This window comes from Pan paniscus, chromosome 1 (genome assembly GCF_029289425.2).
Source record: "Pan paniscus chromosome 1, NHGRI_mPanPan1-v2.0_pri, whole genome shotgun sequence".
Classification (NCBI taxonomy): Eukaryota; Metazoa; Chordata; class Mammalia; order Primates; family Hominidae; genus Pan; species Pan paniscus.
Genome location: NC_073249.2, coordinates 112,903,701 through 112,924,246, shown reverse-complemented (window position 1 = coordinate 112,924,246; position 20,546 = coordinate 112,903,701). Strand labels below are relative to the sequence as shown.

At 45.7% G+C, this 20,546-nt stretch overlaps 1 protein-coding gene across 1 annotated transcript in view; it reads left to right on the top strand.

Moving 5' to 3' along the window:
- NBPF8 (NBPF member 8) overlaps nucleotides 1-20,546 on the top strand; it is a 64,350-nt gene that overhangs the window by 32,348 nt on the left and 11,456 nt on the right. Inside the window, exons 27-41 of the mRNA XM_055102543.2 lie at nucleotides 1,216-1,321; nucleotides 2,157-2,371; nucleotides 3,423-3,483; nucleotides 3,947-4,158; nucleotides 5,534-5,743; nucleotides 7,530-7,635; nucleotides 8,471-8,685; nucleotides 9,737-9,797; nucleotides 10,261-10,472; nucleotides 11,847-12,056; nucleotides 13,849-13,954; nucleotides 14,790-15,004; nucleotides 16,048-16,120; nucleotides 16,585-16,790; nucleotides 18,081-18,132. Of these exons, the coding sequence (XP_054958518.2) occupies nucleotides 1,216-1,321; nucleotides 2,157-2,371; nucleotides 3,423-3,483; nucleotides 3,947-4,158; nucleotides 5,534-5,743; nucleotides 7,530-7,635; nucleotides 8,471-8,685; nucleotides 9,737-9,797; nucleotides 10,261-10,472; nucleotides 11,847-12,056; nucleotides 13,849-13,954; nucleotides 14,790-15,004; nucleotides 16,048-16,120; nucleotides 16,585-16,790; nucleotides 18,081-18,132 (2,260 nt within the window). The remainder of the gene's footprint in view (nucleotides 1-1,215; nucleotides 1,322-2,156; nucleotides 2,372-3,422; nucleotides 3,484-3,946; nucleotides 4,159-5,533; nucleotides 5,744-7,529; nucleotides 7,636-8,470; nucleotides 8,686-9,736; nucleotides 9,798-10,260; nucleotides 10,473-11,846; nucleotides 12,057-13,848; nucleotides 13,955-14,789; nucleotides 15,005-16,047; nucleotides 16,121-16,584; nucleotides 16,791-18,080; nucleotides 18,133-20,546) is intronic.

The following is a 20,546-nucleotide window of genomic DNA, read 5'->3' as shown; positions in this document are numbered from 1 at the left end:
GTAATCCCAGCACTTTGGGAGGCTGAGGCGGGCAGATCATGAGGTCAGGAGTTTGAGACCAGCCTGGGCAACATGGAGAAACCCCATCTCCACTAAAAATACAAAAAGTAGATGGGCGTGGTGGCAGGTGACTGTAATCACCCCTGCTCAGGAGGCTGAGGCAGGAGAATCCTTTGAACCCAGGAGGCTGAGGTTGCAGTGAGCCAAGATTTTGCCATTGCACTCCAGCCTGGGCGACAGGGCAAGACAGGTAAAAAATTATAATAATAATAATAATAATGATAAATAAAAATAAGAATAAAAAGCAGAGAGTAGCTTGGTGAGAGTGAAGTCCTGCTTCCTGGGGCACAGAGTCTTGTTGCTAAAGAGGAAGAAAGATCGCACCCGAGAATGCGTGGAGATAGCAGTGCAGTGTACAGAGCAGGGACCGTGGGCCTGTCTCCTGGGCTCCATCCAAGTTGCTTGTCTTGTCTGTCCCTCAGTTACCTCACCTGTTCAGAGGGTACTACAGTAATACCTACCTCTGTAAATCGCTGCAGTGAATTACATGAGCTATTTCTTGTCAATCTCCTAGAACATTTATTGGCACAGAGTAAACACTATCTATTAGTTCTTCATTCTGCTGTTTCTAAATTAACACAAATTTTATTAGCATTTGGGCATATTTCCTTCATGGCCTTATGGTGTTATGTGTCACTCTTTATGCTTCAGATATGATTCTTAAAATCATAACTGAAGATATGATTTAAAAATCAAAGATTTTAAAAATCTTTCGCATACTTGTCCTTGAAATTCCCAGTAAAAGGGAAACCATCAGTCCCATAGTCCTAGGGGCCTTCCCGACTGTACAAGAAATCACTACTCGTGCCCCAGTGCAGTGTTTTAGAGGAGAGGCTGCAAGGCTTGGGAAAGTGGCCCCGCATTCAGAGTCAGACCTCAGGGACTGTGAATTCTGACTCCACTTCGTTGTGGTTGAATCATCTTGTCAGCTTCCTTGATGTGCCCTTGAGGTTCTCTTTCTTCATCTCTAAATTTTGGAGGATCAGATGCCAGAAAGTCAGGAGACTGAAGAGTAAAGATGTGGAAATCCCTGTCTAGACCCTGGTACTGGGGAGAGTTTTGTCCTTGGGATGGACCTGGCTCCTGCCCTGTAGGCAATGACCACAGCAGCATGTCCAGCCTTCCACTGAGGCAGGCGTGTCTGTCTTTTCTCAGAATATGAAGAGTGCGAAGACCTCATAAAATCTATGCTGAGGAATGAGCGACGACAGTTCAAGGAGGAGAAGCTTGCGGAGCAGCTCAAGCAAGCTGAGGAGCTCAGGTGAGGGGACCCCATGGGGGCAGGCAGGGGGGCAGGTGTGTAAATCTCTGAAGTACAACAGCTCGGTGGGGAGAAGTAAGAACGAAGCTGGGCCAGGGGAAGGGCAGGAATTGCCATGGCAGGCTCGCAACACACAAGTATTTATCAAGCAGAGAAGAAGTATAATAAAAATGTATGGGTTGCAGTTGTTTCTCAGAGCCTTGTTTTCTCTTTTTCAAACAAGTAATTGTTGATGTGAAATTTACATAACACAAAATTAACCAGAGGAGTGTGAACCACACAGCAGCATTCAGTATACTCAAAATGGTGTGCCGTCACCACCCCACTTACCCTGAGTGAGAATCACCTCCTGACTGACTGCGGCTTCTCATTCTTTCACTCAATCAATGTTGCCTTCTCGACCCTGTCATTCTTTTCTTCTTTCGTCTTTTCAATTCGCCCCATCTGCATCTGGCCTCATTTCTGTACATGGCTTTGTATCTAGTGGCCGCCAGATGCACTATGTGTATTTTCACATGGAAATGTCCATGGCCAGAGTGAGGAACTGAAAGGATGTCTTTTTGAAACGGAATTAGGAAGACACCTACTTTTGTTTACAGAAGGGAAAGATGAATGGAACATCATCGAGGATCTTGCAGGAGCCCTCTCTGATACAGAGGAAGCCTGTAAACCATTTTCTATTCTTTCTCTTGGCCACAGACATTCCTTTCAACATGTGCTGACCTTCTGCTTGAAGGTCTCCTTGAGGACATTGTCTCAGAAGTCTCTGTTGCAATATTTGAACGGATCACTCAACCCTTTCTACTCTTAAGTTTTCTCTACCGTCTCGCCTTAGGCAATATAAAGTCCTGGTTCACTCTCAGGAACGAGAGCTGACCCAGTTAAAGGAGAAGTTATGGGAAGGGAGAGATGCCGCCCGCTCATTGAATGAGCATCTCCAGGCCCTCCTCACTCCGGATGAGCCGGACAAGTCCCAGGGGCAGGACCTCCAAGAACAGCTGGCTGAGGGGTGTAGACTGGCACAGCAACTTGTCCAAAAGCTCAGCCCAGGTAAGGTGGCCATAGGCCCTGATGACCCAAAACCCCAGGCTTATGAGAGGCTCCAGACCTCCATACTTTCACAATGACAGTTGTATCAGTGGGGTTTTTTTCTGCTACACCTATGTGGCCATGACATGACCAGGACTTCCTGGGTAAGAACAGAGATGGGAAACCCATGGGTTTGGAGGTCACAGTATTGCAAGTGTCCCTCCTTCCTTGATGGAAGGTGGTCTTTGGAGCAAGAGGCAGCATCTATCTAGTTTTAAAGGACAGGAAGGAGGCTGTGATGGGAGGGCGCTTGTTGGAGTGAATAGAGCTCTGGGCTAAGAATGAAGGTTCCCAGGCTGTCTTTTTGGCAATGTTCTTAGTAAGTGTCGGTGAGTGAGTGATTTATCTTTCCAGAGTTCCTCTCTCTCCATGTGCAAAGGCAGACAAATTGTCTCTTGCAAGGGTCTGAAGCATCCAAACATGGGAACACTTACCAATGCTTTTCAAAATGAGATGAAGCCCCTCTCCATGTGGTGTTGGAGAAGGCACTCGATGTGGGGGCATTTGGTGGTAGGAAGTGCTTCAGACTGGAGCACTCCCCATGGATAGAATGTCCCTGAATAACACAGCAGAAGCCACATGGAGGGCCTGTGCAGTCTCATGACGCATAGAGGACTGTGGGACAAGTTTGTCCTCTCCTAAGAGAAAGAATGAGGTTTGAAATGCGAACTGTGACAGGACACCAAGCCTGTTCCTGGGAATCAGATCTGTGGCAGGATGGGGGAGACAGCTGCCAAAGTCCAGAGAGAGGCTGCGCAAGCCTCCAGTGATATGGGAAGCAAAAGGTCTTTTCAGTATTTGGCCACATCTTGATGGTGGCCCTCCACATCAGAAATGCATTGCCCGATGGATCAGGAAACCATGCCAGGGCATTTTGTGAAAGATAAAACATGAGAGTTTTCAGTACAATGCTGAACCATACGTAGATGTTCATGTCTCTGTGCACGTTGGGCTGACTGTGCTTGCGGAATGTGAAGTGGGAAATATCTGAACGAACATTTTGTATTTATAGAAAATGACGAAGATGTTCAAGTTGAGGAGGCTGAGAAAGTGCAGAAATCATCTCCCCCCAGGTAACACTGAATACTCAGGAGCAAGTAATGGGTGGTAACACATGAAAATGTCTAGGAGGCACACCCTCTCTGGCATCTATGGTGGGCCAAAAGCCCGCATCCCCTTGGCCACAGTATGTGAAATTGAATCCAGCTTAGACACAGGGTGCGGCAGCTGTCGTGTTTCTCTGTGTGTGCCAAGTGTCATGTCTGTACCATACAGGGATAGCTGAGTCTTCATCCTCCTCAGCTCCTATCTGTCCAGTGCACTGAACACCAGCTGCTCTCTTCCTCTCTGGCTCCCATGGCAGCCATGCTCTGTTGCAGAGAGAAGAGGATTGCCTGTTCCCTCTTTAAGGGAACCTCCATTTTGCTTTCTGGGACCACTCTCTTAATGCCGCCTGTCAAAACCAGCTAGGACTCCCTGGGGTCCAATCCCTCTGTGTTTAATCTTCTGTCATCTCTGTCCCACCTGGCTCATCAGGGAGGTGCAGAAGGCTGAAGAGAGCAAAGTCCCTGAGGACTCACTGGAGGAATGTGCCATCACTTGTTCAAATAGCCACGGCCCTTGTGACTCCAACCAGCCTCACAAGAACATCAAAATCACATTTGAGGAAGACGAAGTCAACTCACCTCTGGTTGTAGACAGAGAATCCTCTCATGGTGAATGTCAGGATGCTCTAAACATTCTCCCAGGTAGCCTCTATTTTCCTTGTGTCTCATACCTCTGTCTAGGCTATGGAAGATCAATTCTGAGGACAGGCTGTATATACACATATTGTTATTGTTTTAGTCAGAAACTAGGATGGAGCTAGGTGCTGTGACTCACACATATAATCACAGCACTTTGGAAGGCCCGAGTGGGAGGATGACTTGAGTTCAGGAGTTGAAGACCAGCCTGGACAATATGGTGAAACCCATCTTTACAAAGAATACAAAAAATTAGGCAGGCATGGTGCTGCATGCCTATAGTCCCAGCTGCTCAGGAGACTTAGGTGGGAGGATCGGCTGAGACGATCCTCCCACCCTCGTTCACTCCTCTCAGGCTAGACTCTCTCTCCTTTTCATTGGCTCGTCTTAGCTATTAATAAGAAGTCTCGGCCTGGCGCGGTGGCTCACACATGTAATCCCAGCACTTTGGGAGGCCGGGGCGGGTGGATCACGAGGTCAGGAGATCGAGACCGTCCTGGCTAACACGGTGAAACCCCGTCTTTACTAAAAATACAAAAAAAAAAAAAAAAAAAAAAAAAAAATAGCTGGGCGCGGTGGTGGGCGCCTGTAGTCCCAGCTACTCGGGAGGCTGAGGCAGGAGAATGGCATGAACCCAGGAACCGGAGCTTGCAGTGAGCCGAGATTGTGCCACTGCACTCCAGCCTGGGAGACAGAGCGAGACTCCATCTCAAAAAAAAAAAAAAAAAAAAAAGTAAGTCTCTGACCAGGGGCGCTGGCTCACATCTTAATCCCAGCACTTTGGGAGGCTGAGGTAGGCGGAACACCTGAGGTCACGAGTTCGAAACCAGCCTGTCCAAGATGGCAAAACCCCATCTCTACTAAAAATACAAAAATTAGCTGGCATGTTACTTGGCGCTTGTAATCCCAGATGCTTGGCAGGCTGAGGGATGAGAATCGCTTGAACCCGGGAGGCAGAGGTGGCAGTGAGCTGAGATTGTGCCTCTGCACTGCAGCCTGCGCGACAGAGTGAGACTCCGTCTCAAACCAAAAACAAAAAAAGAAAAAAAGAAAAAAATTAAAAAAGCAAAATGAAATCTTTTGTGCTACACAGAAACATTGGCCACTCATGGGGTAAAAATCTCAGGGCCAAGCCTTGCTTTATAGAAACGTATAAGCAAGAAAAGTGTAGAAGTGTTTATGTCTTGGTTTCAAGGTGACTGCATAGCTAAGACAAGTTGACTTAAAGGAGATCAAGACTGGAGATGACAAGAGTGAAACCAGGGAAACAACATCTTCAAATAAGTAGACAAGGCTGCCAGTGACATCCCTCAGTCCTGATTAAGCCTATTTGATTTCACCAGTTTTTAACCCATCATGTGCTTGCCTTTCTTCTCCCCAGTCCCTGGCCCCACCTCTTCTGCCACAAACGTCAGCATGGTGGTATCAGCCGGCCCTTTGTCCAGCGAGAAGGCAGAGATGAACATTCTAGAAATCAATGAGAAATTGCGCCCCCAGCTGGCAGAGAAGAAACAGCAGTTCAGAAGCCTCCAAGAGAAATGTTTTGTAACTCAACTGGCCGGCTTCCTGGCCAACGGACAGAAGAAATACAGTAAGATCTATAGGCTCACCATCACGAAAGTGATGAACGACGTCCTGTCTTCTCTCTGAGAAACTAAGTGCTCTCTCCATCAAAAATAATGTCATCCTCCCCATACTTCTAGGAAAACAGAAATGGGTATTTTAACATTTTGTCAAAGTTGGAAGACAGAGGTACCAAAGTATTTAGCAACTTTCCATGTTTGCAATCAGGTAGGGGTGGGACTAGAGTTAAACTGCCATTTATTGATTTCTGACACAGGCACAGAATGACCTGTTTTCTCCAAGAGGCTCAATCGTGTTTTCAAGAATCCTCTCTGTACCATATAAGATCCTGCAGACAAATAACATCTAGTCTGTTGTTCTAAATGTCTGAGACTAGTGAACTTTTATTCAGTTCAAGTTTCTGTTGAGGCCCAACAGGCAAAGCTCTGTTCTAGTGACTCTGAGGGAAACTTGGTGATAGTAGCCAGTACCTGCTCTGAGGGGCTTCAAGAGGAGTCTACTCCTAATAGAACCTGTGCTGTCTATAAGTGACAGCATCAAGAGCAGGGAGTAGGGGCCGTGCATGGTGGCTCACTCCTGTAATCCCAGCACTTTGGGAGGCTGAGGCGGGCAGATCATGAGGTCAGGAGTTTGAGACCAGCCTGGGCAACATGGAGAAACCCCATCTCCACTAAAAATACAAAAAGTAGATGGGCGTGGTGGCAGGTGACTGTAATCACCCCTGCTCAGGAGGCTGAGGCAGGAGAATCCTTTGAACCCAGGAGGCTGAGGTTGCAGTGAGCCAAGATTTTGCCATTGCACTCCAGCCTGGGCGACAGGGCAAGACAGGTAAAAAATTATAATAATAATAATAATAATGATAAATAAAAATAAGAATAAAAAGCAGAGAGTAGCTTGGTGAGAGTGAAGTCCTGCTTCCTGGGGCACAGAGTCTTGTTGCTAAAGAGGAAGAAAGATCGCACCCGAGAATGCGTGGAGATAGCAGTGCAGTGTACAGAGCAGGGACCGTGGGCCTGTCTCCTGGGCTCCATCCAAGTTGCTTGTCTTGTCTGTCCCTCAGTTACCTCACCTGTTCAGAGGGTACTACAGTAATACCTACCTCTGTAAATCGCTGCAGTGAATTACATGAGCTATTTCTTGTCAATCTCCTAGAACATTTATTGGCACAGAGTAAACACTATCTATTAGTTCTTCATTCTGCTGTTTCTAAATTAACACAAATTTTATTAGCATTTGGGCATATTTCCTTCATGGCCTTATGGTGTTATGTGTCACTCTTTATGCTTCAGATATGATTCTTAAAATCATAACTGAAGATATGATTTAAAAATCAAAGATTTTAAAAATCTTTCGCATACTTGTCCTTGAAATTCCCAGTAAAAGGGAAACCATCAGTCCCATAGTCCTAGGGGCCTTCCCGACTGTACAAGAAATCACTACTCGTGCCCCAGTGCAGTGTTTTAGAGGAGAGGCTGCAAGGCTTGGGAAAGTGGCCCCGCATTCAGAGTCAGACCTCAGGGACTGTGAATTCTGACTCCACTTCGTTGTGGTTGAATCATCTTGTCAGCTTCCTTGATGTGCCCTTGAGGTTCTCTTTCTTCATCTCTAAATTTTGGAGGATCAGATGCCAGAAAGTCAGGAGACTGAAGAGTAAAGATGTGGAAATCCCTGTCTAGACCCTGGTACTGGGGAGAGTTTTGTCCTTGGGATGGACCTGGCTCCTGCCCTGTAGGCAATGACCACAGCAGCATGTCCAGCCTTCCACTGAGGCAGGCGTGTCTGTCTTTTCTCAGAATATGAAGAGTGCGAAGACCTCATAAAATCTATGCTGAGGAATGAGCGACGACAGTTCAAGGAGGAGAAGCTTGCGGAGCAGCTCAAGCAAGCTGAGGAGCTCAGGTGAGGGGACCCCATGGGGGCAGGCAGGGGGGCAGGTGTGTAAATCTCTGAAGTACAACAGCTCGGTGGGGAGAAGTAAGAACGAAGCTGGGCCAGGGGAAGGGCAGGAATTGCCATGGCAGGCTCGCAACACACAAGTATTTATCAAGCAGAGAAGAAGTATAATAAAAATGTATGGGTTGCAGTTGTTTCTCAGAGCCTTGTTTTCTCTTTTTCAAACAAGTAATTGTTGATGTGAAATTTACATAACACAAAATTAACCAGAGGAGTGTGAACCACACAGCAGCATTCAGTATACTCAAAATGGTGTGCCGTCACCACCCCACTTACCCTGAGTGAGAATCACCTCCTGACTGACTGCGGCTTCTCATTCTTTCACTCAATCAATGTTGCCTTCTCGACCCTGTCATTCTTTTCTTCTTTCGTCTTTTCAATTCGCCCCATCTGCATCTGGCCTCATTTCTGTACATGGCTTTGTATCTAGTGGCCGCCAGATGCACTATGTGTATTTTCACATGGAAATGTCCATGGCCAGAGTGAGGAACTGAAAGGATGTCTTTTTGAAACGGAATTAGGAAGACACCTACTTTTGTTTACAGAAGGGAAAGATGAATGGAACATCATCGAGGATCTTGCAGGAGCCCTCTCTGATACAGAGGAAGCCTGTAAACCATTTTCTATTCTTTCTCTTGGCCACAGACATTCCTTTCAACATGTGCTGACCTTCTGCTTGAAGGTCTCCTTGAGGACATTGTCTCAGAAGTCTCTGTTGCAATATTTGAACGGATCACTCAACCCTTTCTACTCTTAAGTTTTCTCTACCGTCTCGCCTTAGGCAATATAAAGTCCTGGTTCACTCTCAGGAACGAGAGCTGACCCAGTTAAAGGAGAAGTTATGGGAAGGGAGAGATGCCGCCCGCTCATTGAATGAGCATCTCCAGGCCCTCCTCACTCCGGATGAGCCGGACAAGTCCCAGGGGCAGGACCTCCAAGAACAGCTGGCTGAGGGGTGTAGACTGGCACAGCAACTTGTCCAAAAGCTCAGCCCAGGTAAGGTGGCCATAGGCCCTGATGACCCAAAACCCCAGGCTTATGAGAGGCTCCAGACCTCCATACTTTCACAATGACAGTTGTATCAGTGGGGTTTTTTTCTGCTACACCTATGTGGCCATGACATGACCAGGACTTCCTGGGTAAGAACAGAGATGGGAAACCCATGGGTTTGGAGGTCACAGTATTGCAAGTGTCCCTCCTTCCTTGATGGAAGGTGGTCTTTGGAGCAAGAGGCAGCATCTATCTAGTTTTAAAGGACAGGAAGGAGGCTGTGATGGGAGGGCGCTTGTTGGAGTGAATAGAGCTCTGGGCTAAGAATGAAGGTTCCCAGGCTGTCTTTTTGGCAATGTTCTTAGTAAGTGTCGGTGAGTGAGTGATTTATCTTTCCAGAGTTCCTCTCTCTCCATGTGCAAAGGCAGACAAATTGTCTCTTGCAAGGGTCTGAAGCATCCAAACATGGGAACACTTACCAATGCTTTTCAAAATGAGATGAAGCCCCTCTCCATGTGGTGTTGGAGAAGGCACTCGATGTGGGGGCATTTGGTGGTAGGAAGTGCTTCAGACTGGAGCACTCCCCATGGATAGAATGTCCCTGAATAACACAGCAGAAGCCACATGGAGGGCCTGTGCAGTCTCATGACGCATAGAGGACTGTGGGACAAGTTTGTCCTCTCCTAAGAGAAAGAATGAGGTTTGAAATGCGAACTGTGACAGGACACCAAGCCTGTTCCTGGGAATCAGATCTGTGGCAGGATGGGGGAGACAGCTGCCAAAGTCCAGAGAGAGGCTGCGCAAGCCTCCAGTGATATGGGAAGCAAAAGGTCTTTTCAGTATTTGGCCACATCTTGATGGTGGCCCTCCACATCAGAAATGCATTGCCCGATGGATCAGGAAACCATGCCAGGGCATTTTGTGAAAGATAAAACATGAGAGTTTTCAGTACAATGCTGAACCATACGTAGATGTTCATGTCTCTGTGCACGTTGGGCTGACTGTGCTTGCGGAATGTGAAGTGGGAAATATCTGAACGAACATTTTGTATTTATAGAAAATGACGAAGATGTTCAAGTTGAGGAGGCTGAGAAAGTGCAGAAATCATCTCCCCCCAGGTAACACTGAATACTCAGGAGCAAGTAATGGGTGGTAACACATGAAAATGTCTAGGAGGCACACCCTCTCTGGCATCTATGGTGGGCCAAAAGCCCGCATCCCCTTGGCCACAGTATGTGAAATTGAATCCAGCTTAGACACAGGGTGCGGCAGCTGTCGTGTTTCTCTGTGTGTGCCAAGTGTCATGTCTGTACCATACAGGGATAGCTGAGTCTTCATCCTCCTCAGCTCCTATCTGTCCAGTGCACTGAACACCAGCTGCTCTCTTCCTCTCTGGCTCCCATGGCAGCCATGCTCTGTTGCAGAGAGAAGAGGATTGCCTGTTCCCTCTTTAAGGGAACCTCCATTTTGCTTTCTGGGACCACTCTCTTAATGCCGCCTGTCAAAACCAGCTAGGACTCCCTGGGGTCCAATCCCTCTGTGTTTAATCTTCTGTCATCTCTGTCCCACCTGGCTCATCAGGGAGGTGCAGAAGGCTGAAGAGAGCAAAGTCCCTGAGGACTCACTGGAGGAATGTGCCATCACTTGTTCAAATAGCCACGGCCCTTGTGACTCCAACCAGCCTCACAAGAACATCAAAATCACATTTGAGGAAGACGAAGTCAACTCACCTCTGGTTGTAGACAGAGAATCCTCTCATGGTGAATGTCAGGATGCTCTAAACATTCTCCCAGGTAGCCTCTATTTTCCTTGTGTCTCATACCTCTGTCTAGGCTATGGAAGATCAATTCTGAGGACAGGCTGTATATACACATATTGTTATTGTTTTAGTCAGAAACTAGGATGGAGCTAGGTGCTGTGACTCACACATATAATCACAGCACTTTGGAAGGCCCGAGTGGGAGGATGACTTGAGTTCAGGAGTTGAAGACCAGCCTGGACAATATGGTGAAACCCATCTTTACAAAGAATACAAAAAATTAGGCAGGCATGGTGCTGCATGCCTATAGTCCCAACTGCTCAGGAGACTTAGGTGGGAGGATCGGCTGAGACGATCCTCCCACCCTCGTTCACTCCTCTCAGGCTAGACTCTCTCTCCTTTTCATTGGCTCGTCTTAGCTATTAATAAGAAGTCTCGGCCTGGCGCGGTGGCTCACACATGTAATCCCAGCACTTTGGGAGGCCGGGGCGGGTGGATCACGAGGTCAGGAGATCGAGACCGTCCTGGCTAACACGGTGAAACCCCGTCTTTACTAAAAATACAAAAAAAAAAAAAAAAAAAAAAAAAAATAGCTGGGCGCGGTGGTGGGCGCCTGTAGTCCCAGCTACTCGGGAGGCTGAGGCAGGAGAATGGCATGAACCCAGGAACCGGAGCTTGCAGTGAGCCGAGATTGTGCCACTGCACTCCAGCCTGGGAGACAGAGCGAGACTCCATCTCAAAAAAAAAAAAAAAAAAAAAAGTAAGTCTCTGACCAGGGGCGCTGGCTCACATCTTAATCCCAGCACTTTGGGAGGCTGAGGTAGGCGGAACACCTGAGGTCACGAGTTCGAAACCAGCCTGTCCAAGATGGCAAAACCCCATCTCTACTAAAAATACAAAAATTAGCTGGCATGTTACTTGGCGCTTGTAATCCCAGATGCTTGGCAGGCTGAGGGATGAGAATCGCTTGAACCCGGGAGGCAGAGGTGGCAGTGAGCTGAGATTGTGCCTCTGCACTGCAGCCTGCGCGACAGAGTGAGACTCCGTCTCAAACCAAAAACAAAAAAAGAAAAAAAGAAAAAAATTAAAAAAGCAAAATGAAATCTTTTGTGCTACACGGAAACATTGGCCACTCATGGGGTAAAAATCTCAGGGCCAAGCCTTGCTTTATAGAAACGTATAAGCAAGAAAAGTGTAGAAGTGTTTATGTCTTGGTTTCAAGGTGACTGCATAGCTAAGACAAGTTGACTTAAAGGAGATCAAGACTGGAGATGACAAGAGTGAAACCAGGGAAACAACATCTTCAAATAAGTAGACAAGGCTGCCAGTGACATCCCTCAGTCCTGATTAAGCCTATTTGATTTCACCAGTTTTTAACCCATCATGTGCTTGCCTTTCTTCTCCCCAGTCCCTGGCCCCACCTCTTCTGCCACAAACGTCAGCATGGTGGTATCAGCCGGCCCTTTGTCCAGCGAGAAGGCAGAGATGAACATTCTAGAAATCAATGAGAAATTGCGCCCCCAGCTGGCAGAGAAGAAACAGCAGTTCAGAAGCCTCCAAGAGAAATGTTTTGTAACTCAACTGGCCGGCTTCCTGGCCAACGGACAGAAGAAATACAGTAAGATCTATAGGCTCACCATCACGAAAGTGATGAACGACGTCCTGTCTTCTCTCTGAGAAACTAAGTGCTCTCTCCATCAAAAATAATGTCATCTTCCCCATACTTCTAGGAAAACAGAAATGGGTATTTTAACATTTTGTCAAAGTTGGAAGACAGAGGTACCAAAGTATTTAGCAACTTTCCATGTTTGCAATCAGGTAGGGGTGGGACTAGAGTTAAACTGCCATTTATTGATTTCTGACACAGGCACAGAATGACCTGTTTTCTCCAAGAGGCTCAATCGTGTTTTCAAGAATCCTCTCTGTACCATATAAGATCCTGCAGACAAATAACATCTAGTCTGTTGTTCTAAATGTCTGAGACTAGTGAACTTTTATTCAGTTCAAGTTTCTGTTGAGGCCCAACAGGCAAAGCTCTGTTCTAGTGACTCTGAGGGAAACTTGGTGATAGTAGCCAGTACCTGCTCTGAGGGGCTTCAAGAGGAGTCTACTCCTAATAGAACCTGTGCTGTCTATAAGTGACAGCATCAAGAGCAGGGAGTAGGGGCCGTGCATGGTGGCTCACTCCTGTAATCCCAGCACTTTGGGAGGCTGAGGCGGGCAGATCATGAGGTCAGGAGTTTGAGACCAGCCTGGGCAACATGGAGAAACCCCATCTCCACTAAAAATACAAAAAGTAGATGGGCGTGGTGGCAGGTGACTGTAATCACCCCTGCTCAGGAGGCTGAGGCAGGAGAATCCTTTGAACCCAGGAGGCTGAGGTTGCAGTGAGCCAAGATTTTGCCATTGCACTCCAGCCTGGGCGACAGGGCAAGACAGGTAAAAAAAAAAAATAATAATAATAATAATAATAATGATAAATAAAAATAAGAATAAAAAGCAGAGAGTAGCTTGGTGAGAGTGAAGTCCTGCTTCCTGGGGCACAGAGTCTTGTTGCTAAAGAGGAAGAAAGATCGCACCCGAGAATGCGTGGAGATAGCAGTGCAGTGTACAGAGCAGGGACCGTGGGCCTGTCTCCTGGGCTCCATCCAAGTTGCTTGTCTTGTCTGTCCCTCAGTTACCTCACCTGTTCAGAGGGTACTACAGTAATACCTACCTCTGTAAATCGCTGCAGTGAATTACATGAGCTATTTCTTGTCAATCTCCTAGAACATTTGTTGGCACAGAGTAAACACTATCTATTAGTTCTTCATTCTGCTGTTTCTAAATTAACACAAATTTTATTAGCATTTGGGCATATTTCCTTCATGGCCTTATGGTGTTATGTGTCACTCTTTATGCTTCAGATATGATTCTTAAAATCATAACTGAAGATATGATTTAAAAATCAAAGATTTTAAAAATCTTTCGCATACTTGTCCTTGAAATTCCCAGTAAAAGGGAAACCATCAGTCCCATAGTCCTAGGGGCCTTCCCGACTGTACAAGAAATCACTACTCGTGCCCCAGTGCAGTGTTTTAGAGGAGAGGCTGCAAGGCTTGGGAAAGTGGCCCCGCATTCAGAGTCAGACCTCAGGGACTGTGAATTCTGACTCCACTTCGTTGTGGTTGAATCATCTTGTCAGCTTCCTTGATGTGCCCTTGAGGTTCTCTTTCTTCATCTCTAAATTTTGGAGGATCAGATGCCAGAAAGTCAGGAGACTGAAGAGTAAAGATGTGGAAATCCCTGTCTAGACCCTGGTACTGGGGAGAGTTTTGTCCTTGGGATGGACCTGGCTCCTGCCCTGTAGGCAATGACCACAGCAGCATGTCCAGCCTTCCACTGAGGCAGGCGTGTCTGTCTTTTCTCAGAATATGAAGAGTGCGAAGACCTCATAAAATCTATGCTGAGGAATGAGCGACGACAGTTCAAGGAGGAGAAGCTTGCGGAGCAGCTCAAGCAAGCTGAGGAGCTCAGGTGAGGGGACCCCATGGGGGCAGGCAGGGGGGCAGGTGTGTAAATCTCTGAAGTACAACAGCTCGGTGGGGAGAAGTAAGAACGAAGCTGGGCCAGGGGAAGGGCAGGAATTGCCATGGCAGGCTCGCAACACACAAGTATTTATCAAGCAGAGAAGAAGTATAATAAAAATGTATGGGTTGCAGTTGTTTCTCAGAGCCTTGTTTTCTCTTTTTCAAACAAGTAATTGTTGATGTGAAATTTACATAACACAAAATTAACCAGAGGAGTGTGAACCACACAGCAGCATTCAGTATACTCAAAATGGTGTGCCGTCACCACCCCACTTACCCTGAGTGAGAATCACCTCCTGACTGACTGCGGCTTCTCATTCTTTCACTCAATCAATGTTGCCTTCTCGACCCTGTCATTCTTTTCTTCTTTCGTCTTTTCAATTCGCCCCATCTGCATCTGGCCTCATTTCTGTACATGGCTTTGTATCTAGTGGCCGCCAGATGCACTATGTGTATTTTCACATGGAAATGTCCATGGCCAGAGTGAGGAACTGAAAGGATGTCTTTTTGAAACGGAATTAGGAAGACACCTACTTTTGTTTACAGAAGGGAAAGATGAATGGAACATCATCGAGGATCTTGCAGGAGCCCTCTCTGATACAGAGGAAGCCTGTAAACCATTTTCTATTCTTTCTCTTGGCCACAGACATTCCTTTCAACATGTGCTGACCTTCTGCTTGAAGGTCTCCTTGAGGACATTGTCTCAGAAGTCTCTGTTGCAATATTTGAACGGATCACTCAACCCTTTCTACTCTTAAGTTTTCTCTACCGTCTCGCCTTAGGCAATATAAAGTCCTGGTTCACTCTCAGGAACGAGAGCTGACCCAGTTAAAGGAGAAGTTACGGGAAGGGAGAGATGCCGCCCGCTCATTGAATGAGCATCTCCAGGCCCTCCTCACTCCGGATGAGCCGGACAAGTCCCAGGGGCAGGACCTCCAAGAACAGCTGGCTGAGGGGTGTAGACTGGCACAGCAACTTGTCCAAAAGCTCAGCCCAGGTAAGGTGGCCATAGGCCCTGATGACCCAAAACCCCAGGCTTATGAGAGGCTCCAGACCTCCATACTTTCACAATGACAGTTGTATCAGTGGGGTTTTTTTCTGCTACACCTATGTGGCCATGACATGACCAGGACTTCCTGGGTAAGAACAGAGATGGGAAACCCATGGGTTTGGAGGTCACAGTATTGCAAGTGTCCCTCCTCCCTTGATGGAAGGTGGTCTTTGGAGCAAGAGGCAGCATCTATCTAGTTTTAAAGGACAGGAAGGAGCCTGCGATGGGAACAGGCTTGTTAGAGTGAAAAGAGCTCTGGGCTAAGAATGAAGGTTCCCAGGCTGTCTTTTCGGCAATGTTCTTAGTAACTGTCAGAGAGTGAATGACTTGTCCTTCCTGAGTTTCTCTCTCTCCGTGGCAGACAAATTGTCTCTTGCAAGGGTCTGAAGCATTCAAATGCGGGAACACTTACAACTGCTTTCCAAAATGAGATGAAGCCCCTCGCCGTGTGATGTTGGAGAAGGCACTTGATGTGGGGGCGTTTTGTGGTAGGAAGTGCTTCAGACTGGATCACTCCCCATGGATAGAATGTCCCTGAATAACACAGCAGAAGCCACTTGGAGGCTTGAAATCTTCTGATGCATAGAGGACTGTGGGACAAGTTTGTCCTCTCCTAAGAGAAAGAATGAGGTTTGAAATGCGAACTCTGACAGGACACCAAGCCTGTTCCTGGGAATCAGATCTGTGGCAGGATGGGGGAGACAGCTGCCAAAGTCCAGAGAGAGGCTGCACAAGCCTCCAGTGATATGGGAAGCAAAAGGTCTTTTCAATATTTGACCACATCTTGATGGTGGCCCTCCACATCAGAAATGCCTTGCCTGATGGATCAGGAAACCATGCCAGGGCATTCTGTTAAAGATAAAACATGAGAGTTTTCAGTTGAACGGTGACCCATGCCTAGATGTTCATGTCTCTGTTGCACATTGGGCTGACTATGCTTGCAGACTGTGAAGTGGGAAATATCTAAATGAACACTTCTGTATTTACAGAAAATGACAACGATGACGATGAAGATGTTCAAGTTGAGGTGGCTGAGAAAGTACAGAAATCGTCTGCCCCCAGGTGACACTGAATACTCAGGAACAATTAATGGATGGTAACATATGAGGAATATCTAGGAGGCACACCCTCTCTGGCATCTATGATGGGCCAAAAACCCGCATTCGCTTGGCCACAGTATGTGAAATATAACCCAGCTTAGACACAGGGTGCGGCAGCTGTCATGTTTCTCTATGTGTGCCGAGTGTCATGTCTGCACCGTACAGGGATAGCTGAGTCTTCATCCTCCTCAGCTCCTATCTGTCCAGTGCAGTGAACACCAGCTGCTCTCTTCCTCTCTGTTTCCCATGGCAGCCATGCTTTGTTGCAGAGAGAACAGGATTGCATGTTCCCTCTTAATGGGAAACTCCATTTTGCTTTCTGGGACCACTCTCTTAATGCCACCTGTCAAAACCAGCTAGGACTCCCTGAGGTCCAATCCCTCTGTGTTTAATCTTCTGTCATCTCTGTCCCACCTGGCTCATCAGGGATATGCAGAAGGCTGAAGAAAAAGAAGTCCCTGAGGACTCACTGGAGGAATGTGCCATCACTTGTTCAAATAGCCATGGCCCTTATGACTCCAACCAGCCACATAGGAAAACCAAAATCACATTTGAGGAAGACAAAGTCGACTCAACTCTCATTGGCTCATCCTCTCATGTTGAATGGGAGGTTGCTGTACACATTATTCCAGGTAGCCTCTGTTTTCCTTGTGTCTCATACCTCTCTCTAGGCTGAGGAAGATAAACTCTGAAGACAGGCTCTATAAGCACAAATTCATTTGAATAAAAAACTATGATGGGTTTCTAAACAGATATCAGGGAGTTTTTTTGTCCTTCTCAGCTAATATCATGTCTTTGTCTGCCGGTCCCCAGTATCAAGTTACTCAACCCCAGGCAAGTGTGACAATCTCATAGTCACCTGAGTGCAGGAGGTGCACAGGCAGTATCTGTCAGGCCTCCTAGCTTCAATTCAGTATCTCTTGTCATCTGTGATTAAGTCATCTGTCCCTGAACAATGTCCATGGAGTTTCTATGCCTGTTTAAGGAAGCTGGCAGCCTTGCCTTTGTATTTGGAAATATTGTTCCCCAGGCTTCACTGCTCTCAGCTTTCATCTGGATCTCCTTTAAGTCAGCTTGCTTAGCTGCACAGTCACCCTGAAATCAGGACGGAAACTTCTTCTTTACTTTGCTGATATATTTCCATAAAGCAAGGCTGGACCCTGGTTTTCCACCCTGTCAATGCAATGGCTGATCCAATGTTTCTTTGTAGCATCGTGGATTTTTGTTTTGTTTTTTTTTTTTTTTTGCGATGGAGTCTTGCTCTGTCACCCAGGCTGGAGTTCAGTGGCACCATCTTGGCTTGGTGCAACCTCTGCCTCCCAGATTCAAGTGATTCTCCTGCCTCAGCCTCCTGAGTTGCTGGGACCACAGGTGCACAACATCACATCTGGCTAATTTTTGTATTTTTAGTAGAGACAGGGTTTCCCCTTATTGGCCAGGGTAGTCCTGAACTCATGACCTCAAATGATTCACCTGTCTTGGCCTCCCAAATCACAGATTCTTTTTAAAGCAAGAGTTGTTCAAATTTATCTATCAGTCGTGTTTCATGTATAGATGCCTGTAAACATTTAATGTCCATGTTACCTGGTGATATAAGTCCGTATTGCAACAACACTCTTAGAAAATTGTTTGACCAATTTTTGGAGATTTTTTTGGGGAAAAATTTTTGTTTAACTTTGACTCAGGCAGGGAATATGGCATTATGGTCTACACGTGGAGGGAGATTTTGGCCTGTGGGTCTGGAAAGCAGGGTCATCTAATTCTCACCAAAGTTAATCTAGGACACCCTAGAATATTCCTGTCAGAATCCTTATTCTTGCACTGAGAATAGTTATGTCCTTGTGCTATGACTGGACAGTGATTTGTTCATATGTGAAGTATGAATTGCTTAATGTGACCTGCTTCTCTGAATTTATTTACAGAAAATGAAAGTGATGATGAGGAAGAGGAAGAAAGAGGGCCAGTGTCTCCCAGGTAATATTGTGGAATTGTTGGCTGTTAATTCAGTAGTGACATCTGGAGATTGTAGATTTAGGGAAAATGAGGAAGTGATGAATAGAACTATTTCTTCCATTCACCCAGCTACAAATTGTGCTGATTTACAATGTTGTATGTTATTTGTGGCACTTGTATTGGTTTTAATTTCATAGTCCTCTCAAGATAGGAACTTGCTATCAGATGAGCCAAGTGAACTAGCCAAACAGGGATTTCTTGTTGATCTTTTCAAAAAACCAGCCCTGGATTCATTGATTTTTTGAAGGGTTTTTTGTGTCTCTATCTCCTTTAGTTCTGCTCTGATCTTAGTTACTTCTTGTCTTCTGCTAGCTTTTGAATTTGTTTGCTTTGCTTCTCTAGTTATTTTAATTGTGATGTTAGGGTGTCAGTTTTAGATCTTTTCTGCTTTCTCTTGTGGGCATTTAGTGCTATAATTTTCCCTCTACACATTGTTTTAAATGTGTCCCAGAGATTCTGGTATGTTGTGTCTTTGTTCTCATTGGTTTCAAAGAACATCTTTATCTCTGCCTTCATTTTGTTATTTTCCCAGTAGTCATTCAGGAGCAGGTTGTTCAGTTTCCATGTAGTTGTGCGGTTTTGAGTGAGTTTCTTAATCCTGAGTTCTAATTTGATTGCACTGTGGTCTGACAGTTTGTTGTGATTTCCATTCTTTTACATTTGCTAACGAGTGCTTTACCTCCAACTATGTGGTCAATTTTGGAATAAGTGTGATGTGGTGCTGAGAAGAATGTATATTCTGTTGATTTGGGGTGGAGAGTTCTGTAGATGTCTTTTAGGTCTGCTTGGTGGAGAGCTGAGTTCAAGTCCTGGATATCCTTGTTAAGCTTCTGTCTCATTGATCTGTCTAATATTGACAGTGGGGCGTTAAAGTCTCCCATGATGATTGTGTGGAGTCTAAATCTCTTTGTAGGTCTCTCAGGACTTGCTTTATGAATCTGGGTGCTCCTGTATAGGGTGCATATATATTTAGGATAGTTAACTCTTCTTGTTGAATTGATCCCTTTACCATTATGTAGTGGCCTTCTTTGTCTCTTTTGATCTTTGTTGGTTTAAAGTCTGTTTTATCAGAGACTAGGATTGCAACCCCTGCCTTTTTTTGTTTTCCATTTGCTTGGTAGATCTTCTCCATCCCTTTATTTTGAGCCTATGTGTGTCTCTGCATGTGAGATGGGTTTCCTGAGTACAGCACACTGATGGGTCTTGACTCTTTATCCAATTTGCCATTCTGTGTTTTTTTAACTGGGGCATTTAGCCCATTTACATTTAAGGTTAATATTGTTATGTGTGAATTTGATCCTGTCGTTATGATGTTAGCTGGTTATTTCGCCCGTTAGTTGATGCAGTTTCTTCCTAGTCAATGGTCTTTACAGTTTGGCATGTTTTTGCAGTGGCTGGTACCAGTTGTTCCTTTCCATGTTTAGTGCTTCCTTTAGGAGCTCTTGTAAGGCAGGCCTGGTGGTGACAAAATCTCTCAGCATTTGCTTCTCTGTAAAGGATTTATTTCTCCTTCACTTATGAAGCTTTGTTTGGCTGGATATGAAATTCTGGGTTGAAAATTCTTTTCTTTAAGAATGTTGAAGATGCTGGAGAGGATGTGGAGAAATAGGAAAACTTTTACACTGTTGGTGGGACTGTAAACTAGTTCAACGATTGTGGAAGGCAGTGTGGCAATTCCTCAGGGATCTAGAACTAGAAATACCATTTGACCCAGCCATCCCATTAGTGGGTGTATACCCAAAGGATTATAAATCATGCTGCTGTAAAGACACATGCACACATATGTTTATTGCGGCACTATTCACAATAGCAAAGACTTGGAACCAAGCCAAATATCCAGCAATGATAGACTGGATTAAGAAAATGTGGCACTTATACACCATGGAATACTATGCAGCTATAAAAAATGATGAGTTCATGTCCTTTGTAGGGGCATGGATGAAGCTGGAAACCATCATTCTCAGCAAACTATTGCAAGGACAAAAAACCAAATACCGCATATTCTTACTCACAGGTGGGAATTGAACAATGAGAACACATGGACACAGAAAGGGGAACATCACACACTGGGGCCTGTTGTAGGGTGGGGGGAGGGAGGAGGGGTAGCATTAGGAGATATACCTAATGTTAAATGATGAGTTAATGGGTGAAGCACACCAATGTGGACATGTATACATATGTAACTAACCTGCACGTTGTGCACATGTACCCTAAGACTTAAAGTATTAAAAAAAAAAATATATATATATATATATATATATATATATATATACATACACACAAAAAATAATAAAGGAAGACTATACATATCGAAAAAAAAAGAATGTTGAATATTGCTCCCACTCTCTTCTGGCTTGTAGGGTTTGTGCCAAGAG